At 43.4% G+C, this 16,364-nt stretch overlaps 1 protein-coding gene across 4 annotated transcripts in view; it reads left to right on the top strand.

The window, feature by feature from the left end:
* LOC147022007 (zinc transporter ZIP5-like) overlaps nucleotides 1-16,364 on the top strand; it is a 155,102-nt gene that overhangs the window by 90,256 nt on the left and 48,482 nt on the right. For all 4 annotated transcript variants that reach the window (XM_085892541.1, XM_085892539.1, XM_085892540.1 and 1 more), the window contains one exon: nucleotides 3,063-3,138. In XM_085892541.1, coding sequence (XP_085748667.1) covers nucleotides 3,063-3,138 — 76 coding nt within the window. The remainder of the gene's footprint in view (nucleotides 1-3,062; nucleotides 3,139-16,364) is intronic.

Below are 16,364 nucleotides of genomic sequence, written 5' to 3'. Positions count from 1 at the left end.
CTGTCTCTCTCTCTCTCTCTCTCTCTCTCTCTCTCTCTCTCTCTCTCTCTCTCTCTCTCTCTCTCTCTCTCTCTCTCTCTCTCTCTCTCTCTCTCTCTCTCTCTCTCTCTCTCTCTCTCTCTCTCTCTCTCTCTCTCTCTCTCTCTCTCTCTCTCTCTCTCTCTCTCTCTCTCTCTCTCTCTCTCTCTCTCTCTCTCTCTCTCTCTCTCTCTCTCTCTCTCTCTCTCTCTCTCTCTCTCTCTCTCTCTCTCTCTCTCTCTCTCTCTCTCTCTCTCTCTCTCTCTCTCTCTCTCTCTCTCTCTCTCCCTCTCCCTCTCTCTCTCCCTCTCTCTCTCTTTCCCCGAAGCAGCTTCCTAAGTAAGGGTTTTACTGGGTGGTTTGCAATTGCCTTCCCAGCAGTAGGTTGGAACAGGAATTTGGAAGTTGACCATGGTTCCGGCAATGGCTCGCCTACTCTTCGCAAAGGACACCATGAGGTCTTTATCATCTACTAATTAATACCGGTAGACAGGACGCCCGCTCCATGTCCATCCGAGAGATGGCATACACATTGATGATTCAACTCACCTGTGAAACACCAGGATGCCAGTTTATAGCTGGGTCAGGATTCAAACCCAGGCGAGACAGCTTAGAGACAGTAACAAAAACACTAGACTCCTCATTGTAACTTGAACTATTAAGTTGTGCAAAGATAAACAAGAGAAAAGCAGTATAAATAAAAAAGAATGCAAGAATAACTTTAATTGAAATGTCACAGCAAAAGATCAGAATTCCAGGACAATTAAACTAAACGAAAAAAGGAGAGGGTGCAGTGGAAAGGAAGCCAATAGAAAATGAAGTTATTTAATATCTATTATTTATTATTTTGTTCATGAAGAGTGTAACACAAGCTGAAATGAACTCATCAAGAGCAATGTGGAACATCGGTTGGAGTCCAAAACAGATTAGAGTCTTTCTTGCTGATGAAAATCTGTTAAAGAAGTTTGCATGATCAAGAGGCTGCACAGGGTTTTCTATGGAAAATTTGTCTCACCAGCTGCATGAACTGAATGTTCCTTAATTAATTCTAATTTGAGCTAGCTCATTAGCAAAAGTCCTGCTGTGCATATTACATGCACAAAATGTATACTTTTTGGCAGAACCACTCCTCCATCCTGCCTCTCTTCGTACCTTCTCTCCATATTCACCTTGCCATTACTTCTTTCCAAACTCATTTCCTTTTTTCCACACCCACACCAAACTCCCCGGCACTTTCCTTTGTTTGCTACTTTGTCCTTTCCTTCCTTTTCTCAAATTCGTTGTCTAAATTTAGTCCCCCTGCCTCCCCCATCAATTGCATATAAGGTACATTACAATATGGGAATGACACTCGATATAGATTGCATAGGACAGAAGTGAAACAAACCTGAGCACACCTGCACATGTGTGGATCAGAAGGTCAACTGACTGACCAGCTTTGATATTTGTATCTTTTCAAATAACCACAAAAAGCCAATATTGTTCATTTATGCCAATTGAAACATCTCTTAAATTACAATCGAATCTGGATGAAAACATTTCATCAACAATGGCAGACTCGGTTTCATCACAATTGCCCTCGCATCACAACTCGCTGTTGTTGTTACTCGTGAATGTATATATTTCGTTGGGATTCGATTACTCATTTGGCCAGCTGGTTACATCATTACTGAAGTGCCACTGTTCCGCTGTGCCGCTGAGGTTGTTGCCCTGCACATTAGGGCAGGAATTTGTGATTGAATCAGGGTGCTGATGACAATCGTTTAACACTTGTGAAAGAGTGTGGGATCTTTAACTTCCACCAGATAGCAGACGACACCCAGCCTAATGTCTGCCCGAGGGATGAGTCAAATCCAGATGAGACAGCACAAAGGGAAGTGTGCTACATCTGAGCCATCATTTTAGACAACCAGGTGTAAAATTAACAGGCAATTTGTCACGTGCATGGCACGCACTGAACAAAAACGGCCATGATGCTTTTTCCCATTTGAAATACCTTAATACAGCAATACAATTGCATTCGACATCATCGGCTGATACACCAGTGGACATGTACATATTGTGAGATAAACCGATTCCATCGCTTTGTGCCAATGTATTTTCTTTACTCTCCCCTGCCACCACTACCAACTATATCTCAACCATATTCTCTCCAAACTATAACCGATGCTGAAACAACTTCTTACTTGACAAATAAGCCTGCATATTTTTGTAAACTTTAATACAAGATAATTTCTTTGGCCTCGTTATCTCGAGGGACAATGGGAAAGCACCATGAGGTCACTGGTTAATGGAACAGCTTCGACTGTGACTATCGAGTCCAATTCTCGAATGGCAGTCGTTGTTACAGATATTGCAGGTAAAGGTCTTCGTTGAAGTTGGCATTCTGCTTGCTCTTTGCTTGCACCGCTGTCTTTTCTCCTGCCAAGTTTTGTTCCGCTTCTCTTCACTTCTCTTGAGTCCCTGTTTGACTGTGCACCGCGTGCTGGCACGATCGCTGGCAGCTGGCTCCTACGTCTCCAGATCAATGTTGCACGCCTTCATATCACGTCTGCAGTCATCCCTGTAGCAGAGCACGGGGTAGCCTTTGGGTCTTATTCCCGTGGCGATCTCGCTGTCCAGTACGTCCTTTGGGATTCCCTAAGATACCCATGGCCAAGCCATTGTAAACAATGCTGGCTCAGTATGGCATACATGCTCGGGATATTGGCTTGCTCAAGGATGTCCATTTTAGGGATGTGGTCCTGCTAGAAGTGTGAGGGATATGGCATATGATAATATGTAGAATACTGCGAATTTTAACTGTAAGAAAGCAGTTGTCCCATAAATCCTTCATTATTGGCCTGCTCCACATGACGAATGTAACAATGCTGGAAATCCTTTGCACTCCTTCCCAACTACAGCATGTTCTCTATATCCTTCCTCCTACCTTTTTGTTGTTATTCCCCACAAATAACCCAAACTTCACATTTTTCCCCTTTCCTGCTTCCTTCTCTCATTTTGTTTTTTCTCTAATTGACCTGTTTTGTCTTTTGATGGTGCAGAGAAAGCAGAAACAAAAGGAACGTTCTCAATTCCTGCAAAAGGTGTCTGAACAACTGGAACTGAATGTACCAACAGGTTGGACCACTGCACATGTACTCCTGCACATCATTGCTAAGGGTTGAATGAAGTATCACTTACATACTATTCAACCTCACATGAATGATTGATGACTCAAAGGCATGTACGAAGAGAAATGTTCACAATTATTTTTAATCACATCTCACCCGTACTATGACACATCTCCCACATACAGTTGGGAGAACAAGTTTTTGATACACTGCCGATTTTGCAGGTTTTCCCACTTACAAAGCGCGTAGAGGTCTGTAATTTTTATCATAGGTACACTTCAACTGTGAAAGACGGAATCTAAAACAAAAATCCTGAAAATCACATTGTGATTGTATGATACATAAAATTGTGATACATAAAAATCACATTGTGATTGTGATGTATCACATTGTGATACATAAAAATCATTGTATGATTTTTAAATAATTAATTTGCATTTTTTGCATGAAATAAGTATTTGATCACCTACCAACCAGTAAGAATTCTGGCTCTCACAGAGCTGTTAGTTTTGTCTTTAAGAAGCCCTCCCATTCTCCACTCATTACCGGTATTAACTGCACCTGTTTGAACTCGTTTTCTGCATAAAAGACACCTGTCCACACTCAATCAATCAGACTCCAACCTCTCCACAATGAGCAAGACCAGAGAGCTGTCTCAGGACATCAGGGACAAAATTGTAGACTTACACAAGGCTGGGATGGGCTACAGGACAATAGGCAAGCAGCTTGGTGAGAAGGCAACAACTGTTGGCGCAATTATTAGAAAATGGAAGAAGTTCAAGATAACAGTCAATCTCCCTCGGTCTGGAGCTCCATGCAAGATCTCACCTCGTGGAGCCTCAATGATCATGAGAAAGGTGAGGGATCAGCCCAGAACTACACGACAGGACCTGGTCAATGACCTGAAGAGAGCTGGGACCACAGTATCAAAGAAAACCATAAGTAACACACTACGCCGTCGTGGATTAAAATCCTGCAGCGCACGCAAGGTCCCTCTGCTCAAGCCAGCGCATGTCCAGGCCCGTCTGAAGTTTGCCAATGACCATCTGGATGATCCAGAGGAGGAATGGGAGAAGGTCATGTGGTCTGATGAGACCAAAAGAGAGCTTTTTGGTTTAAACTCCAATCGTCGTGTTTGGAGGAAGAAGAAGGATGAGTACAACCCCAAGAACACCATCCCAACCGTGAAGCATGGAGGTGGAAACATCATTCTTTGGGGATGCTTTTCTGCAATGGGGAAAGGACGACTGCACCGTATTGAGGGGAGGATGGATGGGACCATGTATCGTGAGATCTTGGCCAACAACCTCCTTCCCTCAACAAGAGCATTGAAGATGGGGCGTGGCTGGGTCTTCCAGCATGACAACGACCCGCAACACACAGCCAGGGCAACTAAGGAGTGGCTCCGTAAGAAGCATCTCAAGGTCCTGGAGTGGCCTAGCCAGTCTCCAGACCTGAACCCAATAGAAAATCTTTGGAGGGAGCTGAAAGTCTGTGTTGCCCAGCGACAGCCCCGAAACCTGAAGGATCTGGAGAAGATCTGTATGGAGGAGTGGGCCAAAATCCCTGCTGCAGTCTGTGCAAACCTGGTTAAGAACTATAGGAAACATCTGATCTCTGATACATCAGAAAAACAGAACTTAATATTTGGTACAGAAACCTTTGTTTGCAATTACAAATACTTATTTCATGCAATAAAATGCAAATTAATTATTTTTAAATCATACAATGTGATTTTCAGGATTTTTGTTTTGGATTCCGTCTTTCACAGTTGAAGTGTACCTCTGATAAAAATTACAGACCTCTACGTGCTTTGAAAGTGTGAAAACCTGCAAAATCGGCAGTGTATCAAATACTTGTTCTCCCCACTGTATATGAGAGACAAGTCGGGTCACCGATCAAGATGGGGTTATTTAGACTTTCGTGGTTCGTCAAGAAGAATGATTTTTAGAGCTGTAACAAAAATTTACCTGGGAGTAAGCCTGGTGTTGGCTTAACGGTTAAGGTAGCTGGCTTAAGATTTTAGCGTCTTGAGTTTGAGCCCCTGTCAGTCGTTGAATTAACACCAGGTGGGGTTGATGCAGCCTGTCATCCTTCCATGGTTGGTGAAATTAGTACCAGTGTACTGATAAGTGGCCTCCTCTTATCCTTGTTTGAGGTCATACATGAGTCTGCGACCACTCCTTACACTCGGTGTAGTATATGTATATTACAAGCAAAGACCACCCATCGCTTCGCTAACAGAAATACAAAAGGAGGAGGGAGAAAAAAGGGTGGGGAAGAGGGAGAGAGGGTTGGGAGAGAGAGAGAGAGAGAGAGAGAGAGAGAGAGAGAGAGAGAGAGAGAGAGAGAGAGAGAGAGAGAGATAGAGAGAGAGAGAGAGCGCGCGTGCGCAGGGAGAGTGAAGAGGTAGAGAGGAGGGAGGGGAAGTGAGGAGTGGTGGGGGAAGGGAAGACAATATGAGGTGAGAGGAAGTGAAGGCAAACGTGTGGTGGAGCGTTAATTACGATTCATACTGTTTCATCAAAATGATTCTGCATCGAATAACAGTGAAGATGGAAACAAAATAATGTCTGAAATCCATCTTCTACCGGTCATACAATAAACACGGTCTGGAGACAAACTCCTGTCCGGAGACAAACTCCTGTCCAGACAAATACCGCTTGGAGGTGTCCGGAGCCAAGCTGTCTGGAGATAAACACCGCACGGATGCGTCCAGAGACAAACACTGCACGGACGCGTCCAGAGACAAACACCGCACGGACGCGTCCAGAGACAAACACCGCACGGACGCGTCCAGAGACAAACACCGCACGGACGCGTCCAGAGACAAACACCGCACGGACGCGTCCAGAGACAAACACCGCACGGACGCGTCCAGAGACAAACACCGCACGGACGCGTCCAGAGACAAACACCGCACGGACGCGTCCAGAGACAAACACCGCACGGACGCGTCCAGAGACAAACACCGCACGGACGCGTCCAGAGACAAACACCGCACGGACGCGTCCAGAGACAAACACCGCACGGACGCGTCCAGAGACAAACACCGCACGGACGCGTCCAGAGACAAACACCGCACGGACGCGTCCAGAGACAAACACCGCACGGACGCGTCCAGAGACAAACACCGCACGGACGCGTCCAGAGACAAACACCGCACGGACGCGTCCAGAGACAAACACCGCACGGACGCGTCCAGAGACAAACACCGCACGGACGCGTCCAGAGACAAACACCGCACGGACGCGTCCAGAGACAAACACCGCACGGACGCGTCCAGAGACAAACACCGCACGGACGCGTCCAGAGACAAACACCGCACGGACGCGTCCAGAGACAAACACCGCACGGACGCGTCCAGAGACAAACACCGCACGGACGCGTCCAGACGAACACTGCCTGAACACGTCCAGAGAAAAACCCTGCCTACACATGTCTGGAGACAAGCACCGTCCAGACATAATCACCGCTTGGAGGTGTCCGGAGCCAAGCTGTCTGGAGATAAACACCGCACGGATGCGCCCAGAGACAAACAACACATGGACGCGTCCAGAGACAAACAACACATGGACGCGTCCAGAGACAAACACCTCATGGACGCGTCCAGAGACAAACACTGCACGGATGCATCCAGAGACAAACACCGCACGGACGCGTTCAGAGACAAACTCCACACGGATGCACCCAGAGACAAACACTGCTCAGACATGTCTGGAGACAAACACCGGTCCAGAGACAAACCCTGCCCGAACACGTCCATAGAAAAACCCTGCCCGCACATGTCTGGAGACAAACACCGTCCAGACATAATCACCATCTGGATATGTCCAGAGACAGAGAGACAGAGCGAGAGGTGTGGGAGGAGAGTGCTGCATTTTATTCAGAGGGGGGAGTGAGAAGGGGACACAGACAGAGAGAGTGGTGAGGGGGTGGGGGAGGAAAAAAAGATAGGTGACGGGTGGAGGTGGCATTAGCAAGGAGAGGATATGTTATGCTTTATGACCAAACACAAATATTTCTAAAATCTCATGTCAGAATAGCTGTACACACAACAACACAACAGAGTTTGTAAGGTTAACCACTGGTACATCTGCAAAAACTTTCATATCCCAGTTCCAGAAAATTTGTGGGAACATTCACCAAAAGCACAGACTGAAAACTTGGAAGTACCACTCACATATGACCTAATGATCAGACCGAGTGTGAACACCGAAAACAAAGCATTGCACCAAGATATCATGCTGCATTTGTTCAGTATGAAAATGTGTGAGGTTCATCTTGGGAAATATTTCAACACAGAAAAAAATATTATGATGTCATCCGTCATGTGGTTTGGCAGCCATATTGTTTTTTTTTTAAATGGAAAAAATCTTCTTCTCAAAAACCACATTACAAATCGAAGTGCAACTGCACGCAAATGATTGACGATCAATGCTGAATAAAGTTTGATAACTAACACACAGACAAACAGACATACTGAAAGGTGTGAAAACATAACCTCCTTCACCTTCGGTGGTGGAGTTGATAAGGAGCAAGTACAAATAAACACGATCGAGGACATAGACGGGAAGACGGGTAAGCCTCAGGGAAACCTGATATGACAAGACCGAGGCCACATGGAAGATCGTAGGCCACATTTCTGGCAGCCATCTTGGATTTATCCTCAAACCTTCAAAGATCTTCTCCAGAATGGCTGGACAGATTGAGGGGAAACTTCACAGAAATGTTCCCCATGACTTGGGGATATTAGGATGACAAAGAATAATTGATGTCATGTGGTTCGGTGGCCATATTGGATTAAATAAAAATATTAAATAACATTTCCTCTGGAACTGCTAATCTGATCGAAGCGAAATTTAGCAAGTATCATCAAACCATATACCTGCATACAGTGTGGAAATGACCACGTCATAGGTCACGTGATGTGGCAGCCATATTGGATAGAAAAACAAACCTTATCCGATCAAAATGAATCTTCACACATGTGATCCGCCACCAAATCTTGGGCAGAGTCCAAATTTTCAATGCCATTTATCACGAAGTTTGGCAGCCATGTTAGTTTCAAAACTGTAAATTTAAAAACCTTTTTCTCAAAAACCGTTTGACAGATCAATATGAAGCATGATGCGTTACATGGAGCAAGGATCACAACTGCAAGGTTTCGCATCAATTGCAATAGCACTTTCCAAAATATACTTTTTAAATATTTCACTTGAAACCAATGTGGATGCCACACCACGTGACTGATGACATCATTTTTAAGTCAAATGTATGCAGCAAGGGTAGTGGATCATAACTGCAAAGTCTATTTTTGATAGGTTAAACAGTTTCAGAGAAATGATTGTTGAATTATTTCTTTAAAACCAACGTGGTTGCCACATCATGTGACCAATGAGATCATTGTTCACCAAAATATTTGTAGCAATAGTAATGGATCATCACTGCAAAGTCTCGCATCGAAAGGCTTAGTGGTTTCAGAATTATTTAAAAATATATATATAATCAACTCGGCATGTGGAATATTGGATGAAAATTTCAACATCACTGGTCACATGTTCTCGCAGCCATGTTGGACAAAAAAAACCTTATCCGATCAATGTGAAACTCCAAAGATGTGATCGGCCACCCATTCTGAATTTGATTTGATAAAGAGGGCATCATGGGTCAGGTGTCTGATCGAAGTGGGGCGGCATGGTTATTTTTTTTTCACCATAGAAATTTTACAAAATTTCCACCATACATGCGACTACTCATGTAGAATGTTTTTGTGATAACTATGATGTCATAGGTCACTTGGTGTGGCAGCCATGTTGGAAAAAAGGAAAAACTTTGGACCTCTGTATCTCCGAAACCGCTCCATGGGAAAAATTGAAACTTGGCACATGTGAAGAACATGGGAAACGAGGGTTATTTTTTTCTTTTGATGATATTGTTACGTTTGAAGGGGGGTATGCATTCAAAGGGTAATTAGGATGTTTAATTAGGTATGCCATGCTGTTCGAGTTTACCAGGATCTCGATGTAATAAGTAGCAATTCAGTGGTGATAAGTTGTCTAGTAAATGTTCATTTCTTCAAGGGGGGAAATGATAATTGTCACGTAATTAGATAGGGACACGGGATAGGGTAAGTGTGTCTGCGTAAACCTCTTTTTGGTATTCTCTGGAGACTGGCCGTGACGTCACAGGACAGTGCAGTGGATGGCTCCGCCCCGTGATCACGATTGGTAGAAGGCGACGGCGGTGGGCCAATAAACGGCTCGATTGGAGGTGACTAGGGCAGGAGGATAAAAAGGTTCTGTTCGGGGTCAAAAAAGAAGAGGGAGAAGATTACAACCAAAAGATCGTGTTTTTTTTGGTGGGGAGGCTGTTGCACGGGGAGCATCCTTGTTGTTGTGCTGATTCGATCGTGTTCTTGATCGTGTCTTGGAGCCTTGCTGAGCCTCGTGCTTCACCTTGGTTGGCTCTGGGGTTCTGCTGACTCGGAGTACGGGGTCGAACGGCGGGCGGACCTGCCTCCCTCTCCTGCTCGCAACTTGGCGCCAGAACTGGTTCCCTGGCGGCTGTGAGCGGACTTGGGCCAAGATCAGGAGGTCGACAGCACCACGGTTTCTCCTGCCCCCCTGACGAGAGCAAGGCCAGCTCGTCCGACGCCGATCCAGGGACAGTTGCGTCCACACCACGGTCCAGCCTGACCACCAGAAATAGCTACGTTTTGTGTGTGTGTGTGTGTGCGTGTGTGTGCGTGTGCGTGTGCGTGTGTGTGTGTGTGTGTGTGTGTGTGTGTGTGTGTGTGTGTGTGTGTGTGTGTGTGTGTGTGTGTGTGTGTGTGTGCTTGGCGCCTTAGAGGGATTGAGAACTGTATATTCATTGGAATTGTCTGTGTTTTTCCCCACGCCCGATCCCACACCATCCCGTCGAATCGCCCCGGATCCCTCTTCTTGCCGAGTCTTGTTATTTCTGGTCATAATAAAAACGAATAAACATCATCAACTCAGTGAAAAGTGACTCGTGCCACCTTCCTCGTCCCGTTTGCGTTAGAGCGATTACAACCGCCATGTTTGGGTTATAAATAAATAAACCGCCTCCATCGTTTCGGCTCATTCTACGTTGGCGGGACTGTTCAAGTCCCGTGGACATCACAATATCATACATGGCTTCCTTATGATATGATAATTTCAAATGTCAAATGCTTTATCCGATCAGTCTGAAGATTTTTGAGTGTCATCTAGGACTAAATTGTCATTGGTAAAAAAAAAAAAATGACCATCGGTCATGTGGTTTGGCAGCCATTGTGTTTTTAACATAAAACCTTCAAAAATCTTCTCTGTAACGGCTGAATAGATCGAAGCTAAACTTTACAGGTATGATCGCCTATCCATGAGGAACCAAAAGTTCTCCACCTATGATGTTATCGGTCATATGGTTTGGCAGCTGATTTTTTGAAGAATAAACATTTTAAAATCTTTTTCTGCAGAACGGCTTAACATATCGAGGGGAAATTTCACTTACATGTTCCCCAAGCCTTGGGGATACCAGGGTGTTCACAAATAATTAATAGGTCACATTGTCTGGCAGCCATATTGGTTGAAACAAAATTCCTTGAAATACCTTTCTCTTGAACCGCTTCATCAATCAATGTGAAACGTCACAGTTATGATTGAGTTTATATGTGGAATATATGTTTTAAATTTCAACCTGATCGGATGCATAGTCTGGCAGCCAGAATTATTTAATATTTTATTTCTCGGTTCAGGGATTTAAATCAAACTTGTTCCAAGTATATATGATGATGTAATAATGTGGGTGGAGGCATATCTGGCGACTTCGTGACGTCAAAGGTTGTTCTAGTTTTCATTTAAATTGTTCACGGATGCTCCCAGAACTGTTTTGTATACAATGTGTGGCAGGCATTTCGTGTTGGTGAGGATGCATGCAGCAATAGCTGGTGTGTCACTTGCTTCTTGGTACCCACTACAGTAACGGGGTCTGATCTTGATAGGATAGATACACACATAGACACATACACATTAACACAAGAAGAGTACTGACCCTCTTTGTGGATCGAGTTTGTGCATTACTTGCCTTAAAAAGTATAGTCTGTGTTTTTGCAAGAAGATTGTGGATGTTTGCATGGTGTGAGCCGAAAAGGTTCTCGATGGTCTAAAAATCTAAAGGGTACGTTGCAATGGTTGTTAGGGTCTGAAAGGTCTCAGGGGTTGAAAGGGTCTAATCTCGAAAGTATCTACAGTAGATGTCTGAAGGGTCTAAAAGCATCTATATGCCAAAGGGATCTAAAATGTCTAAAAAGGTCTAAGTCAGGAGTGGGCTATCATTTTCGCATGCAGGCCACATTAGAATTTTGGTATGTCGTCGTGAGCCGCATATATGTTTTGTCATAAAATTACCTGACCATCTAAATAGTTTTCAATTTCATGATACATGAACATTTAGTGCCATTAAAGTTTAATGCGTTAAGACATTTTTGCATGATAATCGCAGAGAAGTGACTTGTGAGTTTGTGTTTACCAAATTGTCCAAATGTCTGTTAAAGTAAAAGTTTTTTTTTAATACTGACGCACTGTAGTCTTTAAATATGTATCTGTCACACGCAGCGTGTGTGGGGTCTGGAAGCAACCACAGAGGAGACTGGGGGATTTATTTTTCTCATTTGTGGACCGGCTTTATTACATAACGAGACGGATAACAACAATACGACAAAATGGAGAAAATAAATAAAACCTTCACTCGATCCCCCTCATGAGTTCACGGGCATGAACACAACAAACTAAAATAAAAACACAAAACAATAGATGAAATTAAATATCCTTGTCGGGAAAACGAAATAAAAAGTCATCCTTTTTGGGGACTTTGCGCTTTTTCATTTGAGCAACCATCTCATATGATTGCCTCGCCTTCTCTTCATCAGACATCTTATATTTGACTGCTTGTTTGCTCTGGAAGTGTTGGTTCAAGATGTAGTCTTTTACACATTCTTTTCAAACGAAGCACACAACTTTCCCTGCGACATCTATAAATAAGTATTTTGAAGTTCACTCCTTGTTAAACAATCGGCATTCAGCATCTACAATTCTCTTATTCGAGAAACTCTATGTTTCTATCCTGCCACTGAAGTGCTGCAACAAACGCGAATTCCTTCAAAACTATAAATTATACACTGTAGCTAATTTTCGCCATGGCTCCCGTGCTAAACCATTGGTTGCTATGATTAGCAACATTATCACAGCAACTGATCAAAGGCTCGTGCCCTGCATGCAGACATTGAATTGTTTTCTTGCTGAACAACGTTCACCAATAAAGTAAATGACAAGTCTCCCAAATGTTATTGCTTTGCTGTGTTTAAATAACCATTTTGATCAAAACGCAACGATCTGGTTTTTTGTTTTATGGCCTGAAGAATATAGTCTTCTGGGCTTGGAGTCGGACCAGATGGAAGTAATATACGGGCGGATCCGGCCCCTGGGCCATATTTTGCCCACCCCTGGTCTCAGTGGTCTAAAGCTCGAAATGGTCAAGGGTATGGGCTGTCTAACATGTCTGAAGGGTGTAAGGGGTCTAATGATGTTAATGTCAAAAGGGACTTAAGGGGTGAAAAGGGTCAGAGGGTCTATGGGGTCTTAAGGTTCAAGGGGTCTAAAAGGTATAAAAGGTCCAAAGGGTGAAGGTGTTCAAATGGTCTTAGGGTTGTAAAGGGGTTTTTAGGGTCTTGCTCTTCGGGACCTAAAGTTTCGAACGGGGCATATGGGGTCTTACCAGTCTAATCGTTCTAACAGGGTATATAGGGTTTATGGAGTCTTTGGCATCTTAAATGTCTAAGGGTTCTTCGGGGTTTTGGAGTCTTAGGGGGCTGAAAGGGTCTTTATGTTCTAGAGAGTCTTAGGGGTCTATATGGTCTCAAGGGGTCTAAATGTATGGAGTGGTCTAAGGGGTCTAAATATGTAAACGCGTCCAATGGCGTCTCAAGGGTTTTAAAGGGTGTTCAAAGGTCAAAGTGGTTCGACTCAGTAATCTAAATGGTCGAAATGTTTAAAGGTTCTGTTCCAATAGTATGCAATTAATATACATAGTCAGGTTGCAAGTGACATTCAAACAGCACATATATAACAGATTAACTCATGGCTTCATCGTGTTTTTAGTTTTTACTTCACCTGGAACGTAGTTCCGGGGAGCTTATGGGATGGTGCGTCATCCATCCGTCTGTCCGTCTGTCCATCCGTTCACAAACACTTTCAACTTCTGCTCTGAAACAACATATACAATTTCGATGAAACATCACAACAACCTTCACCACCCTGTTTGTACCAAAGTTTGTTAATGACATTTTAAAAAATCGGGCTCCAAGGGGGTCTACAGGGGTTGCCCCCCCCATAATAGGTATTTGCTCTCTTCTCAGAAACTACACACACAATTTTGATGAAACTTAACACGACCTTCATCACCCATGATGTACCAAAGTTTGTTCATGGCATTAAAAAATTGGGTTCTGAAGGGATCTACAGAGGGAGTTTATGGGAGGGGGAGGTTGCACCCCAAAATAGATATTTGATTTCTTCTCAGAAATTACACACACAATTTTGATGAAACTTGACCACAACCTTCATCATCCGTGATGTACCAAAGTTTGTTCATGGCATAAAATAATCGGGCTCTAAGGGGGTCGACAGAGGGAGTTTATGGGAGGGGGGAGGGGGTTGCACCCCAAAATAGATATTTGATTTCTTCTCAGAAATTACACACACAATTTTGATGAAACTTGACCACAACATCATCCGTGATGTACCAAAGTTTGCTCACGACATTAAAAAATTGGGTTCTGAAGGGATCTACAGAGGGAGTTTATGGGAGGGGGGGGGTTGCACCCCAAAATAGATATTTGCTTTCTTCTCAGAAACTACACACACAATTTTGATGAAACTTTACACAACCTTCATCATCCGTGATGCACCAAAGTTTGTTCATGGCATTAAAAAAGAATCCAAAGGTATTTACTTTATTTTCCGTTAAATATTTTGTCGATCATCCATGCCTACCAGTGATTCCCTTGTTTTCTTATACAGCTGCAACCAGGTGAGCACCCAGGAATATTGCCCCTATTTTTGTAATACTGATACACCCTCTCCATAGCTTCGTTGTTAGGGTGGTGGCTTGGGATCCTCGGGTCCTGAATTCAAGCCCTGTTGGCTGCAGCAGAGGCTGGTGCAGTCACACCAATGATTAATACACCAGGGGGTTGACTCAGCCTGTCATCCTTCCGAGGTCAGCGAAATGAGTACCAGTGTGTACTGGTAGAGAGGCACTGCATCAGCGACAGTTGCGCTTCCAAGAAATTATAGCTACCCCGGCAGCTAAGCTGCCATACGCAAGAAGAAGAACCCACTACATATGGGAGCAGCAGGTAGGGTCATGTTATTATCCTCTCTGGGATAGATGAATTACAATACATCAAGGCTCGTGTCCACTAGTCTGAAGGCCGCGATAAGCATACAATGCCTCAAGAACATCGTGTTTCCTCCCTTTCCATTTTGTATTAAACAACAGTGACGACTGTTTAAAAAGGTAATCATATGTGTTTGTGGTTTATCATATTTTTTAGCCCCCTTTGAACTTAATCCGAAATGGGGGCTTTTGGATTTGGTTTTGATTTTTGTGTCCGTGCATGTGTGCGTCCACAACCATATCTCAGGCATATATGGACCAATTTTATTCATAGTTGGCACAAAGACAACACATGATGGTATACATAAGCACGTCTTTTTTATTTTTAGATCAGATCCAAGATGGTTGACTGGCTGGCATTTTAGTTGTAAAAACAAACAAACTTGGTGTCGAACACGTCCTCAACCATTTATCGGATATATATTTACCGATGTTGTTCAAACTTGGCACACAGATATAGAATGATGGCTTACATATGCACGTCATTGTTTTGCGAGATCGGATCCAACATGGCCGACCGGCGGCCATTTTAGTTGTAAAAAAAATCCCGATGTTGAACACGTCCTCAACCATTTCTCAGACATGGAAACTTCACACACATGTTCCTCAAGTCTTGGGGATACTAGGGTGTTCACGAATAATTGATCGGTCACATGGTTTGGCAGCAATTTTGGATTGAAGGAAAATGTTTTTAAAAATTAATTCTCTTAAACCACTTAAGGTGTCGATGCAAAACTTTGCACGTGTCACCTCATACCAACCATTGCTGCATATAGTGTGAAAATGATGATGTCATAAATCATGTGTTTTGGTCGTCATCTTGGATAGAAAAACGAACCTTATCCAATTAAAACAAAACTTCACAGAAGTGATCCCCTACCAAATTCGAGGCAAGGTGTCAAGTTATGATGTCATAAGTCATGTGGTTCAACAGCCATATTGGATTGAATATAAAAAACATTTTAATATCTTCTTCTCCATGACATCAATGACATCAATCCAATGACAATCGCTTATGACATCAATCCACAACTTCTTTCACTTGATCTACTAGTCTTGGGGAATGTAGCGTGTAAATTTTAAATTCGTAGGTCACATGTTCTGGCAGCTCGCATTTTTTGAAAAATAAACATTTTTTAAAATCTTCTTTCGAACAGCTGGATAGATTGAGGGGAAACGTCACAAGCATGTTCCCTAAGCCTTGGAGATACCAGTGTGTTCACGAATAAATCATAGGACACATGGTCTGGCAGCCATGTTGGATCAAAGGGGAGAAAAATACATATTTCTCTGAAACCGCTTAATCTATTGAAGTCAAACTTTACAACCTGTTCTGTTCGTCAAGGGGAATACACGTTTATAATATCAATGTGATCGGTCGCATGGTCTGGAAGCCAGCATTTTTTTTAATCATTTGAAGAAGTAAAAGAATAAGAAGAAACATTACAATTTTATCTTCTCCAGCTGGGTGACTATATGTCTTAATTACGTACTGTTTGAACTCAGTGGCATCCTGTCTATTAATTACATACTATTGGAATGTACCTTTCAGCCTTTTAGACTGCTGAGACCCCTTAGACCTTTGAAGACCCTTAAGACCACCAAGACCCCTAAAGACTTCTAAGATCCCAAAGACCCTTAAGACCCAAAATACCCAGGAAAGAGAGTGGGTTGTATCAAAGTGGGGCAGCTTGGAATCCGGTCATAACTACTTGCAATTTAAAATGGCCCATCAAGTTACTTTTGTTTTTAGAAGCGGCCTTGGAAAAACAC

The sequence above is a fragment of the Eptatretus burgeri genome, chromosome 8 (genome assembly GCF_056783735.1).
Source record: "Eptatretus burgeri isolate ZD-2024b chromosome 8, Ebu_testis_v1, whole genome shotgun sequence".
NCBI classification, from domain to species: domain Eukaryota; kingdom Metazoa; phylum Chordata; class Myxini; order Myxiniformes; family Myxinidae; genus Eptatretus; species Eptatretus burgeri.
Note: the sequence above shows the minus strand (reverse complement) of the source record. Positions and strands in the feature narration are given on the sequence as shown.